This window comes from Aureococcus anophagefferens (assembly GCF_000186865.1).
Source record: "Aureococcus anophagefferens unplaced genomic scaffold AURANscaffold_29, whole genome shotgun sequence".
NCBI lineage: Eukaryota > Pelagophyceae > Pelagomonadales > Pelagomonadaceae > Aureococcus > Aureococcus anophagefferens.
Window position 1 is genome coordinate 435,827 of NW_008705588.1, and position 21,742 is coordinate 457,568.

Sequence of the window (21,742 nt, forward strand, 5' to 3'; positions counted from 1 at the left end):
CCCCGGACCGACCGCGGAAAAGGTCGCCGGGCAACCGACGAACCAATCGGTAGGCGAGAACATCTACGCGCCGATGACGTTCGACGAGTACGAAGCGAACATGGACCTCATGTACCGCAAACTCAGGAACAGCCTGTCGCCGAACGGGACCATGATCTTCGCGACGACGACGCCCGTGCCCCCGTCCTACGACGCCGAGAAGCGCGTCAACAGCGACGTCGTCGAGCTCAACGCCCGCGCGCGGAAGCTCTTCGGCCCGACGGGCAAGTACGCGGACGTGCGGATCAACGACCTCTACTCCAACCTCGTCGAGATCTGCAACAACGACCCGGCGACCCGGGGCTACCCCGAGACGTCGGACTGCGCGCTCATCCAGGACGACGGCGTCCACTTCTCGCCCGCGGGCCAGCGGCTCAACGCCATCGCCGTCGCGGCGCACGTCGCGCCCGCGGCGTCCGGCGCCGCGTACGCGGGGGACCGCGACTCGGAGATCGAGAAGCTCAAGAAAGACTTCCACTGGGAGCACTGGAAGGTCGCGCTCGTCGCCCAGGCCGCGCTCCTCGTCGCGCTCGGCGCGCTCGCGTCGGCCGTCGTCGCCTACCGCGCGCGCCGCACCGCGCGGCGCTACGCCGCGGACGACGAGGCGCCCGCGGCGCCCGACGGGGCCGAGGACGCCGCGCCGCTCACGCCGCGGTCGCAGCCCCACTCGCCCTTCCACGGCCGCAAGGAGCTCGCGATCAACTTCAACCCGGGCGGCGACCGGGCCCGCTTCGCCGCGGGGGACCACGGCGCGCGGCCGCGGAACGGCTCCGGGTCGCGCCTCGTCGACGACGACGGCCGCGCGAACGCCGGCTCGCCGGACCCGGCGGACCTCGTCCACCCCTGCTCGCCCTTCTCCCCGGACGAGCGCCGCTCCGACCCGATCTACCCGCAGTGCGCCATCGACGAGCTCCGCCGGCCCGAACTCTCCGAGTCCTCGCGGCGCATCTTCGAGAGAACGCTGTAAGCGCGGACTCATGGGCGCTTGCCTCTCTAATGACGGCTACTAGAGAAGCCGCCATGGCGAGGGTCCGTCACCAGTCCGCGGCGGGCACCGCGGGCGGGCGCGCGCCCGAGAGCAGCAAAAACGCGAGGGGAAGGCAGACGACGACGACGAACGCGACGGCCTCGGAGAGCATCGATGGCCTGTGCGACGAGGTGTCAGGCGCGCTGGGCTCCGCCCGTCGGTCATCCGCGAAGCGTCTTGCGGGCGGGAATATTGGCGCCTCTCTCTCTGGCCCCGAGGATAATACTCCTGTCGCCACGCGCCTCCACGGGAGTTGGCTGGCGCGCGGACGTTTTAGCGATAGCAGGGCGATCCTTTGGCGTCTGCTGCGGACGCGGCGCGACGCGCAGGTTGTGGTCCTCCCTCTGGCGGCGCGCGGCGAGAGCAGCCACTCCCAGCTCTAGGGCGATCCTTTGGCGTCTGCTGCGGACGCGGCGCGACGCGCAGGTTGTGGTCCTCCCTCTGGCGGCGCGCGGCGAGAGCAGCCACTCCCAGCTCCTTGCCACAGTTACCACAGCCCACTCGAGCCTGATAAGTTCAACTGTAGTTCAACGTTCCTTACTGAAGCGCCCAGCCGCCGACCCCTGCAGCCACAATGGCAGGCAACAGCGCGAACATGGCCACGGCCCTGGGCCCGAGGGGCTTCGCGAGCGCCTTCGTCAGCACGCGGAGGTCCTTGCGCCGGCCCGTCTGGACGAAGCCGTTGCGCTCGAAGAAGCGGAGGCCGCTCTCGTTGAACTTCTCCACCTCGAGCTGGAGGTCGCCGCCGCCGGCGCGCGCCGCGAGCTTCGTGACCTGGGCGAGGAGCTTCTTGCCGACGCCGCGGTCGCGGGCCTTGGTGGCCACGGCGATGACGTCGAGCGTCTGCGGCTCGCCCGGCCGCAGCACGGCCATGCCGAGGATATCGGCGCGGTCGCAGGCGACGCAGAGCGTGCCGTCGCCGACGCGGCGGATGAGGCTCGCCGTCTCCTTGCGCGCCGTCGGCTCGTCGAGCGCGGCCTCGATGACGTAGGTGTTCGCGGACCGCGCGCCGCGCTGCGCGAAGCCCTTGACGAGCGGCGCGAGCTCGCGGTACGAGTCGCGCATCTGGTCCGCGTTGAGCGTCTTGAACGTCAGCGCGGCGGTGTACTGTACCAACAACAAGAGCAGCGCGGCGCCGCTAGGGAGCCTCATCGTCGTCGGCAGTCTTGCGAGCTGCGACGCGTTTCGCTCTTCGCTGCGCCACGTTTGGGAGCGGTGCGATGTTGGCGCGATCGATGTAGTCGCTCGCACTGGTCCAGCAAAGACGACAGCTCAGGCCAGAATGAGAGGCCGGAGGGGGGACAGGCCCGCACAAAAAGAAGCAGAGCATGTTGCCTTCGCAACCCATCTCACAGCCGCTCGAGCGACGGTCAGCTTACAGCGCACGGCCCGTTCTAGCGGATCGCCTGGCCCTCGGTCTCGGCGTCCGAAAAAGCCTCGGCGCAGAAGTCGGACGCGGCGTTCTTCTCGGAGCCGCCGTCGAGGTCCGCGTCGTCGTCGAGGTCCGCGTCGTCGTCGAGGTCCGCGTCCGCGTCGAGGTCCGCCGCGTCGAGGTCGGCGTCGTAGGGCGCGGCCGGCGGGAAGACGAAGCCCTTGGGCTGGACGTGCGCGGGCGCGAGGGGCTTGTCGTCGTCGTCGGCGCCGTGGAGGTCCGTCGCCGCGGCGAGGGCCCGGTCGTCGGCGACCTCGACCCCGGCGGCCTCCGCCGCCGTCTCCTCGAGGGCCAAGGCGTCCTCGACGGCCGCGGCCTCCTCGGGCGACAGCGGCGGCAGCGCGACCCTCGCGGGCGTGAGCCGCGCGTTCGGCAGCGGCGCGCTGTGGTACGCGATGCGCTCGCGGTCGCCGCAGAGCGCCGCCTTGGCCGCCGCGGCCTCGTCCGCCGCGAGCTCGTCCAGGTCCGCGGCGTCGTCCAGGTCCGCGGCGTCCGCGTCCGCGGCGCCGGCTTCCGACGCCGGCGCCGCGAGGGCCGCGGCTTTCTCCGCGACGGGCGGCGCCGCGACGGCCGCGGCTTTCTCCGCGACGGCCGGCGCCGCGAAGACGCCGGCCTTGGCGACGACGGGCGTCGCCGGCGGCGAGAAGGAGCCCTCCTGGTCGCGCGCGCGCGGCGAGAACGACCCGGAGCGCGACGACGCCGTCGACGCCGGCGGCGACGCCGCGCCGCCCCCGCCGTCGCGGTCCGCGCGGAGCCGCTCGACGTGGGCGCTCGACAGCTCCAGCGCGTTGTGCACGAGCGCGCCGCCGATGAGGACCGCGGCCTTGAGGCACGCGCCGACCGTCGCGACGCAGACGTGCAACGCGTAGGTCGCGTAGAACGCGAGGCCCCGGGACTCGCCGTCGAAGACGCGGCCCGCGTGCTCCGCGAGCTTGACGGCGGCCTCGGACCAGGCCTTGGCCTTGTCGACGGCGACGAGGAAGCCGTCCGGGTTCTCCGGGAGCACCAAAAGCAGCGTCGACACGGGGTCGACCTTGCGGTCGTTGAGCTTCGCGAGCGCGCGGCGCGCGTGCGGGTACCAGTGGCGGATCGCGGAGACGTCCCGGCCCAGGAACTCGTAGGACTTGCGCAGCGTCGCGCAGACGCGGCCGTAGAAGATCATTTCCTTGGGCACGTTCGTCATCACGGGCATGGCCTTGGGGTTGTGCTGCATCATGTCCTCGAGCGTGTCGAGCGCCCCCTGGGGCACGAGGCCCTCGCCGCTCATCGACGTGTCGAAGAAGTAGTGCAACAGCGCGAGCTGCAGGTCCAGGTCCTCCGTGTTGAAGCTAAAGTCGTCGTTCATGGCCACGGCCTGGGAGATGATGAACTTGTTCCGCGTCCGCAGGAGCATGACGATGTGGCAGAGCATGCGGAGCGACTCGTCGCTCACCTCGACGCACTGGCCGAAGTCGATGAGCCCCGCCGTGCCGTCGTCGAGGAGCATGACGTTGCCCGGGTGCCTGCGGCGCGCCGTCGGGCGCGGGGAAAAGCGGCAAGAAAAGCGGCGGGAACGGGCGCCGCGGGACGCGCGGGTCCGCGTGGAAGAACTGGTCGCCGAACATCATCGCGCCGATGGCCTCGGCGACGTCCTCGATGGCGTCGAAGGCCTTGGCGAGCACGCGCTCGTCGCCGCGGTGCGAGTCGACGAGGGACGCGATGGTCTTGCCCCGGAGGAACTCCTGCGTCAGGATCTCCTTGCTGCAGAGCTCCATGTAGGGCTCCGGCGCGTAGATGGGCAGTTTCCGCCGCGCGATGATCTCCCGCGCCTTGTTCAGGTACTTTGCCTCGTTCTCGAAGTCGAGCTCCTTGGGGAAGTTCTCGCAGAACTCGTTCATGATGACGTCGATCGTGTCCTTGAGCGGCATGTCCATAAGCGCGACGATCTGCTTCGACGCGACGCGCGCGTTCGCGAGGTCCGCGCGCATGTTCGCGCGGATGTCCGGGTAGATGACCTTGACGATGGCGCGGCGGCCGTCGTACAAGGTCGCCGCGTGGACCTGGCCGATGGACGCGGCCGCGAGGCACGTTTGCTCGACGTCGGCAAAGTACGCGGCGAGGCCCCGCCGCGACGGCGCGACGGCCGCGTTCTCCGCGAGGCCGCGCAGCATGGCGCCCTCGATCTGCTTCCAGGGCCGCGGCGCGAAGTTCTCGAAGGACCGCTTGAGCTCCTTGATCCACGTCGGCGGCAGCAGGCCGTCGCGCGTCGCCCAGTCCTGCGCCATCTTGTTGTAGAGGCCGCCCATGGACTCGAAGAGCCGGCGCACCTGGACGGCGGACGTCTCGTGGGTCTCGTCCCAGAGCTTCGTGCGCTGCTCGTAGTAGGACTCGGGCTCCTTTTTTTTGAGCTTCTTCCGCATCTTCGACGCGCGCATCTTCACCCGGAGATATTTGATCGTGATGGGCATGACGCCCAGCGCGAACTTGAGGTTGCGCCGCATGCCCGTCAGCGAGAAGGAGTGCGTGACCTTCGACGACGCGTTGAACTTCCGCGAGCTCAGGCGCCGCAGCAGGCCCCGCTTCTTCTTGACCTTTTCGCCGTCCGCGACCTCGTGGACGCGGACGCAGAGCCGCGCCTCGCCGCCGGGGCCGCAGAGCCCGTGGGCCTCGTCGTGCATCCAGGCCCGGGGGCAGAGCTTCGCCGTGCCGTAGGTCGTGTAGACCTTGAGCGCGCGGTCCGGCGCCGCGCCCATCAACACGGGCTGCGTCTCGTCGCTCCGCCACGCGACGTGGCTCCCGTGCCGCGACACGACGCTCAGGCTGAACTGGACGCGCACGGCGGCGCGGCCGCCCTTGTACCGCAGGAACGCCGCGACGTGCTCCAGGGCGTCGGGCCGGTAGCCGCCGGGGTAGAGCTCGAGCTGCCAGCTGTGGCCGCCGAGGCTAAAGGTCGGACTGCAGGTCTTGACCTTGAGGCCGCTCTCGAGGGCGTCGAAGTTGGCGATCTGCCACTCGTAGGCCATCGTTTTCGAGCGTGCCCCGTTGCACAGGGCGCAGCAGGCACGAGGCTCGCGGCGCCAACAGGCAGCCCGATTGGTGTCGTCGCGTGAAATCCTCGAGAGGCGGCATGTGAACATCGAGAGTCAACACGCGAAGGTGCCGCATCGATGCCGCCGTGCTGCATGCTGGCACCACGCGATCGAGAGCCGCCATCGAGAGTCGTCGTCGAGAGCATCGAGAGCCGATCGGAGCATGGCCACGCCACGTTTTGCTGCAGCAGCGCTCCTCCTCGCGGCGGCCCGCGCGCTCGTCGCGCCGCCGTCGGCGCCGCGCCGCGTCTCGCGCAGCGCGCTCGCGGCGAGTGTCACCAAGTCGGACGTGGCCAAGTGCCTGCGCCGCGAGTACGTGAGCTTCTTCGCACCTTTGGAGAGCGAGTACTACTCGTCGTCCGTGACGTTCGACGACCCCCTCTCCTCCCTAAGCGGCCTCGACGCCTACCGCGGCAACGTCGACATGCTCGCCGGGCGCACGGCGCTCGGCAAGGTGCTCTTCAGCGACGCGTCGATCAACCTCCACGACGTGAGAGAAAAGGCCGACGGCGGCCTGCGGACGCGGTGGACGCTGCGCGTCTGCTTCCAGGCGCTGCCCTGGCGGCCCGTGGCGCGCTTCACGGGCGTCTCGGACTACGCGCTCGACGCCGACAACAAGATCACGGGCCAGACGGACTACTGGGACAGCATCGATCTGGGCTCCGACGGCGCGTACAAGCGGTCCTCGAAGCTCGACGGCATCAAGGACTTCGTGGACCAGCTCTTCGGCGCGACGCCGGCGAACGACGGCGAGCTGCCCTACGAGCTCCTGCGGCGCGGCGCGGCCTACAGCGTCCGCCGCTACCCCGCGGTCGCCGTCGCCGAGGTGAGGTACGACCAGCGGCCCGAGGGCTACGACGTGCTCGGCAGCTACGCCGGCGGCTTCAACGCGGACAAGGCCAAGCTCCAGCCCTTCCTGCCGTCGATCATCACCGTGCCGCGGAGCGGCGCCGGCTCGAAGACGATGACGTGGCCCATGGCCATCGGCGACGACGCGACGCTGCCGGACTCGAACATCGTCAAGAGCCGCGTCGCCCAGCAGGTCACCGTGGCCTGCCTGACCTTCCCCGTCGCCGCGACGGGCGATGCCGTGGCCTACTTCGCGTCCGAGCTCGAGAAGCGGCTCGCGGCCGACGGCCTCTCGCCCGCGCCGGGCCACGACGCGAACTGGGTCGTCGCCCAGTACGACGCGATCTTCTCCGTCGGCGACCGGCGCAACGAGATCTGGATCCCCCTCGCGCCGGGCCACCTCTGGGACTAGGCGCACGTAACGTTTAGGCGCGCTCCTTGAGCTTGCGGATGATCTTGGTCCGCGTGACCCACTGGTCCCAGTCGCCGCCGATGGTGAGGTAGTGGAGCTTGTAGGCGCCGCCGCCGTGGACGCCGGCGATCTCCGCCTCGTAGAGCTCGCGGCCCGTGCCCCAGGGCACCTTGACGCGCGCGCCGACGGCGAGCGCGACGCGCGACGCGCCGTCCGGCGGCGCGAGGTCCGCGACGCGGACGAGCTCGTCGTACTTCTTCGCGTAGGTGTCGTAGTGGACGCGCGCGAACTTGGGCTTGCCGCCCTTCTTGGGCTTGGGCTCCGCCGCGACGACGCGCGCGCGGACCTGCTTCGCGTGGAACGTCACCACCACGACGTCGCCCGGCGCCGGCTCGTAGTCGCAGCCGTAGACCCGCGGCTTCGGGCGGTCGCCCTTGGCGCCGCCCCGCGCGCGCTTCTCGTCGAAGGCGTCGGGCAGGCACGCGCGCGACGCGGACGCGACGGCCCTGGGGCTCGCGGGCCGCGCGAAGCCGCGCGACTCCGCGCGCCAGTGGGCCAGCGCGTCGTCGACGTCGGCGAGGAGCGCGGGCCAGTCGAAGCCGTCGTAGGACCGCCCCGCGCGCCGGTTCAGCTTCTCGACGTCGTCGTCGAACTCGAGGATGATCGCCGCCACCAAATGCCGCAGCTTCAGGAGCGCCTCGGACCGCTCCCGCTCGACGCCCGGCGCCGCGGCCTCGCCCCGCGCCAACGCGTCGCTCACGGCGTCGAGGGCCTTCATGGAGCCGTGCGTGCCGTTCCAGAGGATCTCCGCGGGCCGGATGCCCGAGCAGTCGCCGTCGACGAGCGCGCGCCAGAAGCCGCTGAGGTTCGCCGTGTCGAGGTGGAAGCGGTGGTAGCTTAGGGCCGGCGTGAGGTTGCGCACGGCGTGGAGCGTGCCCTGGGGCATGACGAGGCACTCGCCGGGCTTGAGCACGTGGCGCCAGCACCGCACGAGCGACAGCACGGGCTCCGCGGCGAGCGACGGCGGCGTCGGCAGGGCCAGGAGCTCGTCGAGGCGCGGCCGCGCGCCCCGGGGCGGCGCCGCCGACGCGACGATGTGGTCCTCCGAGGGGTCGTTCGTCCGCGCGTCGTAGGGGTCGTCGTCCGCGGGCGCCGCGGCCGACTCGTCGTCGCTCGAGCCCTCGCCGGCGTCGCCCAGGGCGTCGTCGTCGCACATGGCGCCGACGAGCTCCGCGTCCTCGCGGTGGACCAGCGTGACCTCCTTCCAGCCCACGAGCGGCGCGATGACGAGATCGAGGCCGCCCGGGTCGACGTGGAGCTTGGAATTCGTGCCCCCGGAGCCCATGAAGAGGTACTGGAGCGGGCTCGCGCCGCGCGTGCGCTCGAGCCAGTGCACGAGCAGGTCCGGCTCGAGGCCCACGAGCCGCGGCGCCTCGAACGTCGCGCCGCCGCCGTCGCGGAGCAGCGAGTCGACCTACGAACGTCGAGGTCTCGCGGGAACACAAAAATCAAGAACCGAGACGCGGCGGAGACGCGCCGTCGACGGCGCGCCGAGGGGGAACTGCCACTGGTGGAGGTAGGCGGAGCCGTCGCCCGCGCGCCAGTGCTTTTCGACGAACTCGGCGACGCGCATCGATTCGCGGATGGGCTTGTCGTCCGCGTAGGTCTCGTCGTAGCGCAGGATCGGCGCCTTCTCGCCGCCGATGTCGCGCACGAGGGCCGCGTCGTCGAGGGAGCCGTCCTTGCGCAGCCAGCGGCCGGCCTGCGGCGGGGGCCGCGAGAATCAGAAAACCGGGTCGATCAGAAGCGAATTCCGTTCCCCGACGAAGACGGGCGAATCGGGACGTCGGGGGCGGCGGGAAAACGCCCGGGGACGCGGAGAAACGCGCGAAGGACGTCATCGTGCGCGGGTCGACGTGGGTGAGCACGCACGGCGTGCCGCCGCGGCGGAGCTCCTTGGCCCGTAATGCGGCCCCCGCGTCGCGGCCGTCGATGGCCTCGAGGTCCGGGAAGACGAGGGGCGCGTCGACGCCGAAGTCGGCTCGGGGCGCGTCCGGCGAGACGTAGGCCTTGCCCGAGTCGGCGCTCGGCGCGGGCGACGCGGAAACGGTTCTCGCCAGTTTCGCCTGCTTCGCGGCCGGCGCCGCGCGCGGCGCGGGCGGCGCCGGCGCGTCGGCCGAGGCTTTCGCGGCCGTCGGGGCCTTGGCCTTGGCCTTGGCCGCCGGCGCCTTGCGCTTCTTCGGCGCCGATCGGTCCGGGACGACCGAGGACGCGTCCGCCAGCGCCTTGGCCTCGGCGGCCGTCACCGCGCCGTCGGCGAAGAAGGCACCGGCGTCGGGCGCGTCCCAGTTCGGCGCCACGTGGCCCAACGTCTCGCGGCAGGCGAAGACGTCCTTGAGCCCGCCGAGCTTGCACGCGACGCAGAGCTTCGGCGTGCATTCCGAGGCGACGGCGCAGCAGCGGCGGGAAGGGCGCGCGGCGGCGACGGAGTCGCCCGACGACTTCGACTGCTTCCGAGGCATCGTGGGAGGCGTTGGTTCGCGAATGGCAGCGGTGCGCGAGGACGGGGGCGTCGCCGGGTCACACGAACGCGGGCGTCGAGCTCCACGAGTCGTCCGGAGGCAGCGAGCTCAAATCGTCCGCTCTCCGGGCCCGGTTTGTATGTTTTTGTTATGTTGAAGTAATTGCCGTGTTTTTCGCCTGGGCTGCACTGGCCAGGTCCCTCATGCGCGTCCGCTAGACTCCTGTTCTAGACGACGGCGTCGAAAAGCGCGGCGACAGCCGTGCGAGGTCTCCCCGAGAGGTCGTAGTCCCTCCCGGAGTCCTGCGAGACGGCCCGGCGGGCGCGTGTCGACTGTGGCCGGCGGCGGGCGGAGATTTCAAGAGCGCTTCGCCGAGCAGCATGGGAGGCGCTTCTTCCCTCCCGGCCTACGCGCCGGACAGCCTTTCGAAGAAGGTCCAGAAGATCCCGGACCGCTACGTGGAGCTCCGCAACCCCAACGGGTCCGTCGTCCACCTCGTCGGCGTCGCGCCCCTCGCGGCCGACCAGCCGGCGAAGGTGCGGGCCCTCATCCGCGCGGCGACGCCGGACAGCGTGCTGCTGCAGCTCTGCGCGGAGCGCGTGCCGCCCGTCTGGGAGCTCATCGAGCGGGGCACGCTGCGCGCCGACGGCTCCGTGCGCGACCCGCTCAAGCCGCTGTCGTACGACGTCGCGGCGGGCGACAGCCGGCTCCGCGACTTCGCGTGGTGGTTCCTCGGGGGCCTCGAGGCCGAGGGCGTCGCCGCGGGCCAGGGCGCGTGCCTCGGCGCGGCCCAGGCCGCGGCGGCCCACGAGGCGAGCCGTCTCCGCGCGCAGACGCACCTCCTCGACCGCCGGCTCTCCGCGACGGCGAATCGGTGCGTCAACGCGGCCGTCGCGGCCTGGTGGGCCGCGCCGTCCGGGTCCGCGGACGGCGACGCCCTCGCGGAGGCCCTGGCCGTGCTCCTCGCGGCGGCGTCCGGCGACCCGGCGGACGGGGACCGGGTCCGCGGCGCGCTGGACGCCGTCGCCGCGGAACTCGCGGCGCCCGGCGACTCCGCTCCTCCGAAGACGGCGGCCGCGGCCGTCTTCGGCGCCTGCAAGCCGCTCCTCGGCGCCGAGCGGAGCGAGATCCTCGCGCACCGCTGCTGGGAGGCCGCGGAGAGCCTCGGGCCGGGCGGCGTCGCCGTCGCCGTCGTGGGGGTGGAGCACGTCGACGGCATCGCGGGCCACTGGTCGAAGACGGACCCGAAGCGCGTCGAGGCGCTCCTCGGCGCGCCGCCGGCCTACGAGACCCTCGGCGCCCTCGCGCCGGGCCTCGCGGCCGCGGCGGCCGCGTGCGCGCTGCCCGCCGCGCTGCCCCGCGGCGGGCCCCGGGGCCTCGCGCTCGCGGCGCTGGCCGCGGCGCCCGTCGTCGGCCTCGCCTGGGCGACGCGGGACCGCGCCCTCGCCTACACGAAGGTCGCCCGGCTCCAGCGGGACCTCGAGGACGTCCGCGACCGCGCGCCGTCGCTCCGCGCGTCGAACTGGTCCAGCAAGTAGGACCCGGCCTAAGTACGGACGTGCGAATTAGTGCTTCTCGTAGTCGGCCATGCCGCCGCCCATGAAGAAGGGCTGGGCATCGCGGTCGACGACCATGTCGAGGATCGGCTCCGCGGCCTGGGCGTCGTCCGGGTCCTGCGTCGAGCAGAAGAAGAGGCCGCCGCCCTTCGGGGGCGGTTTCTCGCCCTTGGCCTTCTTCGGCGGGTCGTGGCTCGTCGAGCAGAAGTACATGCCCGGGTCCGCGGGCGCGTCGTCGGCGGCCTTGGGCGACGCCGTCGAGCAGTCGACCTGGGGGTCGCCGACGGGCACGGCGCGGGCCGCGAGGGCCGCGACGCCGTCGATGATGCGCACGGTGTTCTCCGCGGGCAGGTCCATGAGCTCGTCGCCCGCGTCGTGCGTCTTCGGGTCCAGCTTCCCGAAATACTTGTCCTTGAGCTTGCCCGCCCAGGACCGCTCCGGCGCCGTCATCTCCACCTCCTTCGTCCCGCGCTTGCTCTTCTTTTTCTTCTTCTTCTTCTTCTTCTTGGCCTCGGGCTCGGGCTCGGGCTCGGGCTCGGGCTCGGGCTCCGGGTCCGGCTCGTCGTCCGGTTGGTAGTCCGCGGAGCACTTGATGAAGTTCAGCAGAAAGATGAAGCAGGGCCAGGTGCAGAGCGCGTGGCGGTAGTCCTCGTCGCAGGCCGCGGCGATGATGGCGTTGGCCTTGTCGTCCGTCAGGTTCCGGTTCGGCGGGCACATGCCGTTGACGTAGAACTCGCACGCGAACTTCAGGAACGGCCGCAGCGTCAAATCCCGGAGCCCCGCGTTGGCCTCGGCCTGCGTCGACGAGTCGATCTTGAACTCGAGCTTCTTGCCCTTGGCCTGGCACTCCGCGAGGCGCTTGTACAAGTCGTGGAACTGGGGGATGAGCTCCGGCGGGATCGACGTCCCGAACAAGTCCGCGGCCTTGCGCGCGGACTCGACGCCGAGCTTCATCTGGGCGTACTCCTCCTTGATCTCCTCCGTCGACTCGGCGAAGGCGATGGTCGTGATGCCGATGATCACCGTCGGCAGCATCCACGCGCCGAAGAGGATGAGCCCCACAAAGTAGAACGCCGCGACCCAGCCGAACGCGCGCGGGTTCGCGCACTCGACGTCGTTGAAGGGGTAGCCGTAGCGGTCGCAGCCGTACATGTTCGTGTACATGATGGCGTCCCAGCCGTCGATGGTGCACACGGCCCAGACCGCGGCGACGGCCTGCGCGAGGTTCCCGAAGTGGCCCGGGTCGTTCACGCGGAAGAGGAGCATGCCGATGACGGCGAAGACGTAGACGACGAGCACGAGCACCACCGTCGCGTAGAAGACGTTCGACGACGCCTTGATCAGCGAGCCCACGGCGACGTGGAGCGCCGGGTAGAAGTTGACGAGCTTGAGCAGCCGTAGCAGCCGCATCATCGCGACGCCCGGGAGCTTGTCGCTCGCCGCGGGCACGAGGCCCAGCACGGACACGAGGACGATCACAAAGTCGAAGACGTTCCAGGAGTCGGCGAAGTAGCGGTAGGGCGCGCGGCCGCACGCGACGATCTTCAAGACGCACTCGACGACGAAGACGCCGAGCACGGCCGTGTCGATCAAGATCAAGTTCTCCTGGCTCACGGGCTCCGACGGCGTCAACGCCAACGCCTCGATGATGCCCGCGCAGAAGATGCAGATGACGACGAGGCCCGGGAACGCGTGGCCGCCGAGGATGAGCCGCGCGGTCAAAACGACGCGGTGCTCGACCACCTCCTCCTCCTCCTCGCCCTCCTTGTGCTTGTGCTCCATGAAGGCGTCGAAGAGGGACTCGAAGATCTCTTTCTCGGGCCCCCGGAGCATGTGGTCGCAGAGCTCCTCGGACGTCTTCGCGTCGGAAAACCGCGACGTGAGGCCGTCGATGTGGAGCGCGTGGGCCAGCGTCTCGTGGGTCTGCTGCCAGATGGAGTTGCGCTCGCGCACGAACCCCAAGCCCGCGTCCGCCAGGATCGACTGGCGCTGGACCTTCTTCCGCGCCGCGCGGTCCGCGTCGTCCGCGTCGTGCGACAGCTCGTGGAGGCGGCTCGGGTCGACGATGGACATGCGGTGGTGGGCGACGGCGTTGACCGTCGACGCGGCGGCGACGGCGGCGTCCGGGTCCTGGGCCGCGTTGTGCTCCAGCTCCTCCTCCTTGTCCGCGTAGAGGATGTCGAACATGGCCATGTCGATCGCGGAGATGAAGAGGTTCAGCACGACGAAGGCCGTGAGCATGGTGAAGCTGTAGAAGTAGACGATGGCGTCGAACTTGCGCGGCGTCGGGTCCGTGCACTCGTAGTTGTAGAAGCGGCCCATCATCGTGTCGAACATCGTGAGCCGGTCCGCGGCCTCGTAGCCCCAGTCCTCGCCGCCCCGGTCGCAGCCCTTGTAGTTGATCATGTAGCGCGAGCTCCAGTCGCTGCACGTCGACGTCACGAAGAGCGTGAGCATGGCGATGGGCACGGTCCCGAAGTGCACGGGGTCGTTCTCGCCGAAGGACTTGACGCCGATGATCGCGTAGAGGAAGAAGATCATGTTCAGCAGCACGATGATGGACACCATGGCCCGGCAGCCCGCGATGATGCCGTAGAGCACGCGCCGCGTCTCCGGCGTGCGGTTCAGCAGCTTGACGAGGCGCGCGAGCCGCAGCACGGGCAGCACGACCGCGCCGCCGCCGCCGCCCATCAACGCGAAGGACAGGATCACGATGGTGCCGTCGAAGGTGTTGATGCCCGCCTCGGGCCCCGTGAGGTAGCGCAGGGGCCGCGACCCCTCGGCGACGATCTTCGCGACCATCTCGCCCGCGAAGACGGCCATGGAGCAGTACTTGACGAAGACGACGAAGAACGCGAGCGCGTCGTCGCTGGGCCGGCCCATGTCGGGCCGCGCGATGAGGTGGAGCGTGAAGGAGACTGCGACGAGGCAGATGGTCGCGTTGATCAACAGGTCGAAGAAGGGGCTCCGCACCATGGCGACGAACGCCATACACACGCCGCGGTGGCAGCCGCAGAGCGGCACGTTAATGAGCCCGTCGCGGTACGCGCAAGTATAAAATCGGTCCGTCTCCTCGTCGTACCAGAAGTAGTCCGCCAGCGACCGCGGGTCGACGTCGTCGACGGCGAAGACGAGCTTCTCGTGCGCGCTCACGACCGCGCAGCAGTCGCGGCGGATCGTCTCGGGGTCCGTTGCGTCCATGTCGAGGCTCTCGGAGGCGCGCCGCGACGCGCGCTGGGCGACGGCCGCCGACTGGCGCCGCCGCTCGTCCTCCAAGTTCTTCTTGTAGATGACGGTCGCCGCGGGCATGGCTGGCTCGGATTCGGCAGCTTTTCAGGTTCGGGCAGCCTCTTCCTTGGCCTTCGGGTGGGAAACTTTTCTTCGCGAGCTTGCGACGAAGCACGATGCTCGGCAGATCCTACGCGGCGGCTGCGGAAGGAGGCTGCCCACCCAACATACTGTGGCCCCAGGGACGCGGAAGTTTTGGCCCTGAGACGCGTCTGTATCCTTCTCCGATCCGCGGAAGCTGAATATTGAAGCTGGAACTGTCGGGGCTGCCACAAACAGATCGTCGCGAATCAGGACACTTCAGCCCCCTTGTTGTGCTGCAGCGCAGGCTGCCTCAGTGCGTGCGCGCGACCCCTCGGACGGCGTCTAGTGCGCAGATGGCTTCCTGGTTTACTTCGAACAAAGTCGGTATCGCGCCGAAATCGCTGGCGCCATCGCGGTCGACCAGCGTCGCTCCAGATGCGTCGACGAAATCGTCCGCGCCGGCGCGCTCGAAGTCCGCCCCGGAGCCGCGCCGGCCACCCGCCCCGGAGCCGCGCCGGTCAACGTCGGGCGCGTGCAAGGGCGACGCCGCGCGCAATTCGTTTGACTGCGCGTCTCGCTTCGACCGGCCGCCGCCGGCCGGGTCGCCGCGGAGATTCGACTAACCTGGGCACGACCTGGGGCGTCGGCGAGTCGAGCGTGCCCGGCCCTCAACCGCACCGGCGCACGGGCAGCCCGCCGGGCGAGGGCTTCGTCGCGGTGGCGGGCCCGACGGCGGCGACGACGGGCGTCCTCCGCCTCCAGCCGGGCCACTACGACCGGAGCGAGAACATGTTCCGCTTCGCGACGGGCGCGCTGGACCTCCTGGCCCTCCTCCAGAAGAAGCGGTGAGCTCAGGAGGACGCGGAGCGGCGCGCTTAGAAGCTAAAGACGGAGGGCGCCGCCGCGTGGGCCTGGGGCGCGCGCGCGGACGCGTCCTTCCAGGCGAGCTTCGTGTCCTTCTTCGCCGCGCGCTGGTCGCGCTGCGCGGCCTTGGCCGCGGCCTTGCGCGCCTTCTTCTCCTCGGGCGTCTCGCCCCTGCGCGTCGCGCAGGTCGTCGCGCGGGAGACGACGGACCGCCGGTCCTCCTCGCGCTTCTCCTCGGCGACGGCGTCGAGCTTCAGCCGGAGCGCGCGCTTCGCGGCGCGCGACGGCGGCTTGGGCCCCGCGCGCGGCGGCGCGTCGTCGATGACCTTGGGCCGGTTGTCGAGGTTCGACGTCGTCGAGAGGATGGACTCGCAGTCCCACTGGGGCGCGTCCTCGAGCTCCTTGGCGTCCTCGGCCGCGTACATGGCGTCGAGCTCGCGGTCCGCCTCGCCCTCGACGACGCGCTCCTCCTCGCCCTCGACGACGATGTCCGCGGGGCCCTGGGGGTCGAAGAAGGACTGGTCCTCGCCGTGGAGGAACGCCTCCCGGTCCTTGACGGCCTCGTCCATCATCGCCTCGAGCACGCCGCCCGCCTCCTCGAGCGCGATGCGCGCGACGCCGGACGCCACGCCGTCGTCGTCGTCGTCGTCGTCGTCGTCGTAGTCGTCCTCGTCGGAGTCGTAGTCCGCCAGCGCCGCGTCGAAGGCCGCGTCGACGTCGCCGCGCGGGCCGCCGTCCGCCGTCTCCGCGTCCGAGTCCCACCCCTCGTCGTCGTCGTCGTCGTCGTCGTGGAGGTGCCCGCTCCCCGCGTTCGCGATGAGCCGCGCGATGTGCGCGTCGTAGTCGAAGACGTCCTCCTCCTCGCCCTCGGGCGCCTGCGCCGCGTCCACCACGAAGTCGTCGAGCAGCTCCTCGCAGCCCTCGAACGCCGCGTCGTCGAAGAGCGCGTCGGCGACGTCGCCGTCCATGAGCGCCGGGTCCAGGGTCACGGCCTCGTACTCGCGGCCGATCTCCTCGTCGCCGGCGAACGCCTCGCGCGGCAGCGCCGCCGCTGTTCCCACCCCGCCGTCCGCGGAGACGAACGCGCCGCCGCCGATCTCGGCGAGATGGGACTCGTAGTCGTAGCCGTCGTTCGCGAAGCCCCGCGCCGTGACCTCGCTGTTCGCCGCCCGCTTGACGCCGTGCGCGTTCACGGGGCGCTGCGCGAGCAGCACGCGCTCGCTCGGCCGGTCCTCGATGCCCCAGGCGCCGTCCTGCTGCGACCGGTGGACGACGCTGTACGTCGTCGACGCCTTCTTGTCGATGAACTTCTTCTTGGGCATCCTGGCGGAGTCCTCCGGGCGGTCCTTCGGGCGGTCCTATCAGGTTCTATCGCCTGCCGAAGCTGCAGCTTCGCTGCTCGTGAAGGCAAGTTGCAGTCGGCATTACTCGTAGTCGTCCGAGTCGTCGTCCCCCGCCTCCGTCGGCGGCAGGCGGCTGCTGGGCCGGTAGCGGCAGGCGCGCTGGACGGCCAGCCGCAGGTCGCCGCCGCGGGCCTCGAGCGCGTGGAAGAGCAAGAACGTCGCGCGGTCCGAGACGCGCGCGCACCGTCGCGCGGTCAGCGCGCACAGGTCCGCCGCGGCGTCGACGAGCGCCGCGAGGGCCCGCTCGGAGATGCGATCGCAGCGCGACACGTCCACGTCCTCGAGGCGCGGGCACGCGGCGCCGAGCGTCGCCAGCGCGCCGTCGGAGAACGAGCCGCCGCGGACGCGCAGCACCCGCAGCGTCCGCGCCGCGGCGCCGGCCGCGAGGGCCGCGAGGCCGCGGTCCGACGCGCCCCGCGCCGTCCTCGGCGCCTCCTCGGCGCCGTCGGCGCACCACCAGGGCGCGTTGTCGCGGGCGTCGCCGCCGCCGCCGAGGCCGCCGCGGCGCCAGCCGCGCGGGAGCGGCGCCGCGGACGCGTCGAGCTCCTCGAGGCCCGCGAGCCCCGCGGCCGCGGCGAGGGCCGCGTCGGCGTCGAGGTTCGCGGCCTCGGCGAGGCGCAGCGCCGACAGGCCGGGCGCCTCGGCGGCGAGGATCGCGGCGGCGGCGGACGAGCACCGCGTCCGGGACACGTCGACGCCCCGGAGCGCCGGGAACCGCGGCGCGGCGCCCCGGACGCCGTCGCCGTCGTCGCCGAAGACGCCGTCGTCGACGCGGCCGCAGTCCGCGAGGAGGAGCGTCGCGAGGCCGCGCGCGCGGCGGAGGCACGCGCGCACGGCCGACGGCTCGAGCGCGCCGCACCGGCGGCAGTCGAGCGACTCGAGCCGCGGGAGGCGGCCGAGGCCCGCGCCGGCGACGCGCCGCGCGCCCGCGAGGGCGAGGACGCGCAGGCCGCCCGCGGCCGCGAGGACGGCGCCGAGCGCCGCGTCGCCGACGGCCCCGGAGCACTCGGACACGTCGAGCGCGGTCAGCGAGCCGAGGCTCGGCGCCGCGGCGGCGAGCGCGGCGCCGGCGAGGGCGCCGGGCCCGCGCGACAGGTCCAGCGTCGTGAGGCGCGCGCCCGCCGCGAGGCAGGGCAGCGCCGCCGTGAGCGCCGCGAAGGACTCGCGGTCCGCGTCCGGCGGCGCCTCCGGCGCGACCTCCGGCGGCCCGGCCGGCGCCGCGCGGCGCGCCGTCGCCGCGTCGACGCCGGCGCCGGAGCCGACGGCCGCGTCGACGACGCGCCGCTGGGCGCCGAGGAGCGCGCGCCGCGCCGCCGGCGGCAGCCGCGCGGCCGCCGCGCGGGCCGTCGCCCCGTCGCGCGCCGCGAGGCCCCCGAGCACGACGCGCGCGCAGAGCGTCTCGAGCGCCGGCGGCGACGCGACGAAGCCGAGGCCCGCGCGCGTCACGGCGACGCGCGGCTTCGCCTCGTCGAGCGGGTCCGCGCGGAACCAGCCCAGCACGCGGCCGCTGGCCCGCCAGTAGGCCTCGAGCGCCTCGGCGGTGCTCTCGGGCTCGTCGGCGAAGACGACGCCGTGGGCCGGCCCGTCGACGCAGCCGCTCGGACCGCACACGGGGCAGACGGCCCGCGCCTTGCCATCCCAGACGATGGCCATCGAGATGGGCTACTCCATCGTCACGAAGGGCACATTGCCCGACACTTCGGCTTGTCGCCTCCAACGCAACGGCGGGCCAAGCCGACTATCTCAACGATGGCGTCGTTCTCCGCCTCGACGCCCGCCGACAGCGCCTCGAAGAAGCGCGAGTCCGTCGAGAGCGTTTTCTCTACCACGAGCTCCCGCAAGAGCGGCGCATCGTTCGGCAGTGATGCCAGCTACGCGTTCGAGGCAGACAGCGAAGACGAGACGCCGCAGAAGGCCGCGTACGACGGCGAGGCGGCGCTGGAGGAGGCCCTGAAGGAATCGAAGCTCGCCGCGGACTGCGATCGCATCGCGCGCGAGCTCGGCGACGTGTCCCTCGGCGAGGAGACCGCCGAGGCGACGACGCCCGAGGAGATCGCGGCGTCGAAGGCGGCGCTGTCGGAGGACGTCGCGTCCGAGGCGGCGTCGGAGGCCGCGTCGGAGGCCGCGTCGGAGGCGTCGGCGCCCGCGTCCGACGTCTCCGAGGTGTCCGTCGGCGACGAGCCGCGCGCGCCGCTCGCGCCGTCGAACGTCGGCCGCGCGCCGGCGCACCTCGGCAAGGGCAACAAGCGGGGCATGTGCATGAAGCTCGACCGCGCGCCCCTCGAGAACCCGCTCGAGAACTGAGGCGATGACCGCGGCGCGGCCTCGACCGAGGCACGGACGCGCGGCGCCCCTAAGCACAAGCCACCTGCTTTCTTCCCTTATCACAGCTCGGCGTGGCGGGCCTCGAAGTCGGCGACGATCTTCGCGATGGTCGGGTCGCCCTCGTTGATGTCCCGGAGGATCTTGAGGCGGCGGAGGCTCCCCCGGTTCGGCGCGCGCGCGAGCTGGTCGCGGAAGTGGCCGTAGGCCGCGTCGCGATTCTCGCGGTCGATCTCGAGGATGCCCCAGTTGAGGTGGGGCGCGTCCCAGGTCGGGTCGCAGGCGGCCGCGGCGCCGTAGGCGGCCGCGGCGCCGGCGCCGTCGCGGCGCCGGCGCCGCGCGTTGCCGAGCTCGAGGAGCGCGCCGCAGTCGTGGGGCCGCGCGGCGAGCACGGCGTCGACGTGCGCCGCCGCGCCGGCGGTGTCGCCGGCGAAGTTCCGCCACTTGGCCGCGCGGACGCGCGCCTCGAGCCGCGCGGCCGCGGGCCGGTCCGAGCCCGCGCGCCGCTCCCAGCACGCCGCGGCGTCGAGGTTGGACCCGAGGTACTGGGTCATGACCTCGGCGATGCCGCAGGGCTTCTCCCCGGCGCCGGCCTCCATGGCCCGGCTGTAGTAGCTGAGCGACTCGTGGCCGAGGTCCGTGTCGTTGTCGTCCTTCGTAGGGTCCTCCTTCGTCGCGTGCCCGAGCGCGGCCCAGCTCTCGAAGTCGCCGGGGTTCGCCGACGTCGCCGCCGTGTAGAGGGCGAGGGGGCTGGCGTAGGCCGCGAGGCGCGCCGCCGTGCGCCGGGCCTGCAAAAGCGCGAAGGCCGCGGCGAACGCGGCCAACGCTTTCGCGAAGGGCGTCGCCCGCCCGGCGCGCGCCCGCGCGATGGCCAGGGCCGCGAGGGGCGCGGCGACGCCCGCCGCGGGCAGGTAGGCGTAGCGGTCCGCGACGAGGCCGTAGGCCGGCGCGCCCGCGGCGACGCCCACCGTCGGCGCCAGGAGGCACGCGTACGCGAAGCCGGCGGCCGCGGCGACGCGCCCGACGCCGCCGTCGCCGGCGACGAGGGCGAGGAGGAAGGCCGTCAACCCCGCCGCGAAGGCGAGGGACTGGCGGCTCCGCGCGAGGGCGCCGAAGGACGCGTGCGCCGCGTCGAACGCCGAATACCTCAGCGCCGGCGGGTTGTCCGGCGGCGCCGCGAGGGACCAGGCGTACCACGCCGCCGCGGCCAGGGCGTCGCGCCAGCCCTCGAAGACCAGGAGCCGCGCCGCCGCGTCGCCGGACGCCGCCGCGTGGCCGCCGCGGTGCAGGACCGCGCAGGCGAGCGCGGCGGCCGCGGCGGGCGCCGTCGACCGGAGCGCGTGGCGCAGCTTCTCGGCGTCGGTCCAGCCCCGGTCCACGGCGACGAGCGCGAAGGCGACGAGGGCCGGGCTGCCCACGGCCGTGGCCTTGGTCAGACACGCGGCGAGCGCGCACCCCGCGGCGGCCGCCGGTCGGCCGTCGAGCGCCTTGTGCGCGGCCTCGAGCGCGAAGCCCGCGGCGGCGAGCGCGGGCAGGTGGCGCGCCCAGGCGACGGCCTGGGCGTGGAGCGGGTGCGCGGCGACGAGCAGGCCGACGGCCGCCGCGGCCGCCGCGGCGTCGTCGCCGAGCCGGTAGCAGAGGCCGAGCGACGAGATCGCGACCCACAGATGGCACGCGAGCGACGCGACGCGCGCGGCGGCGGCCGACGCGCCGACCCAGTTCACGGCGACCTGCAGGCAGGCGCCGAGCGGGCCCGCGGTGCCCAGTCGCGGCGCCTCGAAGGCGCACCACCGCAGCGCCGCGCCGAGCGTCGCCGGGCGGCCGCGCGGCAGGTGGACGTCGTCCTCGACGTTCAGGTGTTGCAGGTCGCCGAAGAGGATCGCCGGCGCGTAGGCCAGGAGCGCCAGCGCGACGATCAGCGCGCGCGCGACGTGCAAAGGCGACATCTTGACGCCCATACGCGATCCGGCGAGTGCTCGTGCAAACCTCCACAAGAGCGCGGAGCATGGGCGCGTCCAAAGCGGCGGTTCGGGACTAGAACGCGACACTAAACGCTCACACAGGGTGTCCGCGTTCGCATCGCTCGTACACAATCAAAAAGATGGCGTCGCTGGACGAGGCAAGCCCGCCGGAGCCGCAGGAGGCCGGCGTCCAGCGGAGCTCGTCGCTGGAGCTCGAGGAGGAGGACAAGGAGGAGCTGCTCGACGAGGAGCTCTGGCGGGCGCGCAAGGCCGAGTACGAGGCGCAGATCGTGGGCCTCGAGGAGGAGCAGGCGACGCTGCGCGACGCGTGGTCCGACATCGTCCGCGACAACCTGTCGACGGTCGACGACCTGAAGCGGACGCTCGCCGGCCGCGCGAAGCTCCGCGACGAGGCCCGGGCGACGCGCGACGCGCTCGTCGCCAAGCTCGAGACGCAGCAGAACCACCTCGTCGCGGAGCTGGCCGCCGCGAAGCTGCGCGTCGCGGAGCTGTCCGACGCGCGCGACCGCGCGCACCACGACCTCGGCGCCCTCGCCAAGTCGCCGACGAAGCGGTAGCATCGTAAAATTAGTCCCCCTCGTCGCCCGCGTCGTCGCTGTCGGCGGCCACGGCCACGGCCCACGCGGCCTCGTCGACGACCGCCGTCCGCGCGCGCGACGACCGCCGCCGGGGCGCGCCGGCGGCGACGTCGGCGCCCGCCTCGTCGTCGTCGTCGTCGTCGTCGTCACTCGGGACCTCGTCCTCGTCGTCGTCGCTCGGTACCTCATCGTCGTCGCTCGGGACCTCGACGACCTTCCGGGGCGACCGCTTCCGCTTCTTCTTCGGCCGCGGCGGCCGCGCGTCCCGGATCTTCGCCCGCGCCTTCTGGTCCCAGACGTGCTTCGCGACGACGTGCGCCCGCATGAGGGCGACGGTGGCGAATCGCGGCGCGAGGCAGCAGGGGCACTTCGTGCT

At 72.3% G+C, this 21,742-nt stretch overlaps 3 protein-coding genes across 3 annotated transcripts; all 3 read right to left on the minus strand.

Moving 5' to 3' along the window:
* Positions 1-1,073: 1,073 nt before the first annotated feature.
* On the minus strand, positions 1,074-9,349 carry AURANDRAFT_66965 (hypothetical protein; the record flags this gene model as incomplete). Its single annotated transcript, XM_009042272.1, has 8 exons — positions 1,074-1,185; positions 1,608-2,204; positions 2,522-4,000; positions 4,053-5,482; positions 6,500-6,661; positions 6,886-8,301; positions 8,344-8,589; positions 8,693-9,349. The coding sequence occupies 8 exons, from the start codon at positions 9,347-9,349 to the stop codon at positions 1,074-1,076; spliced, it is 6,099 nt and encodes a 2,032-aa protein (XP_009040520.1).
* A 1,565-nt stretch (positions 9,350-10,914) lies between these two features.
* Positions 10,915-14,214, minus strand: AURANDRAFT_66966 (hypothetical protein; the record flags this gene model as incomplete). The annotated part of the gene is made up of 1 exon (XM_009042271.1): positions 10,915-14,214. The coding sequence occupies one exon, from the start codon at positions 14,212-14,214 to the stop codon at positions 10,915-10,917; it is 3,300 nt and encodes a 1,099-aa protein (XP_009040519.1).
* Positions 14,215-15,092: 878 nt separating this feature from the next.
* Positions 15,093-20,764, minus strand: AURANDRAFT_66967 (hypothetical protein; the record flags this gene model as incomplete). Its single annotated transcript, XM_009042270.1, has 4 exons — positions 15,093-16,404; positions 16,510-18,146; positions 18,512-18,713; positions 18,873-20,764. The coding sequence occupies 4 exons, from the start codon at positions 20,762-20,764 to the stop codon at positions 15,093-15,095; spliced, it is 5,043 nt and encodes a 1,680-aa protein (XP_009040518.1).
* Between the last annotated feature and the right edge of the window lie 978 nt (positions 20,765-21,742).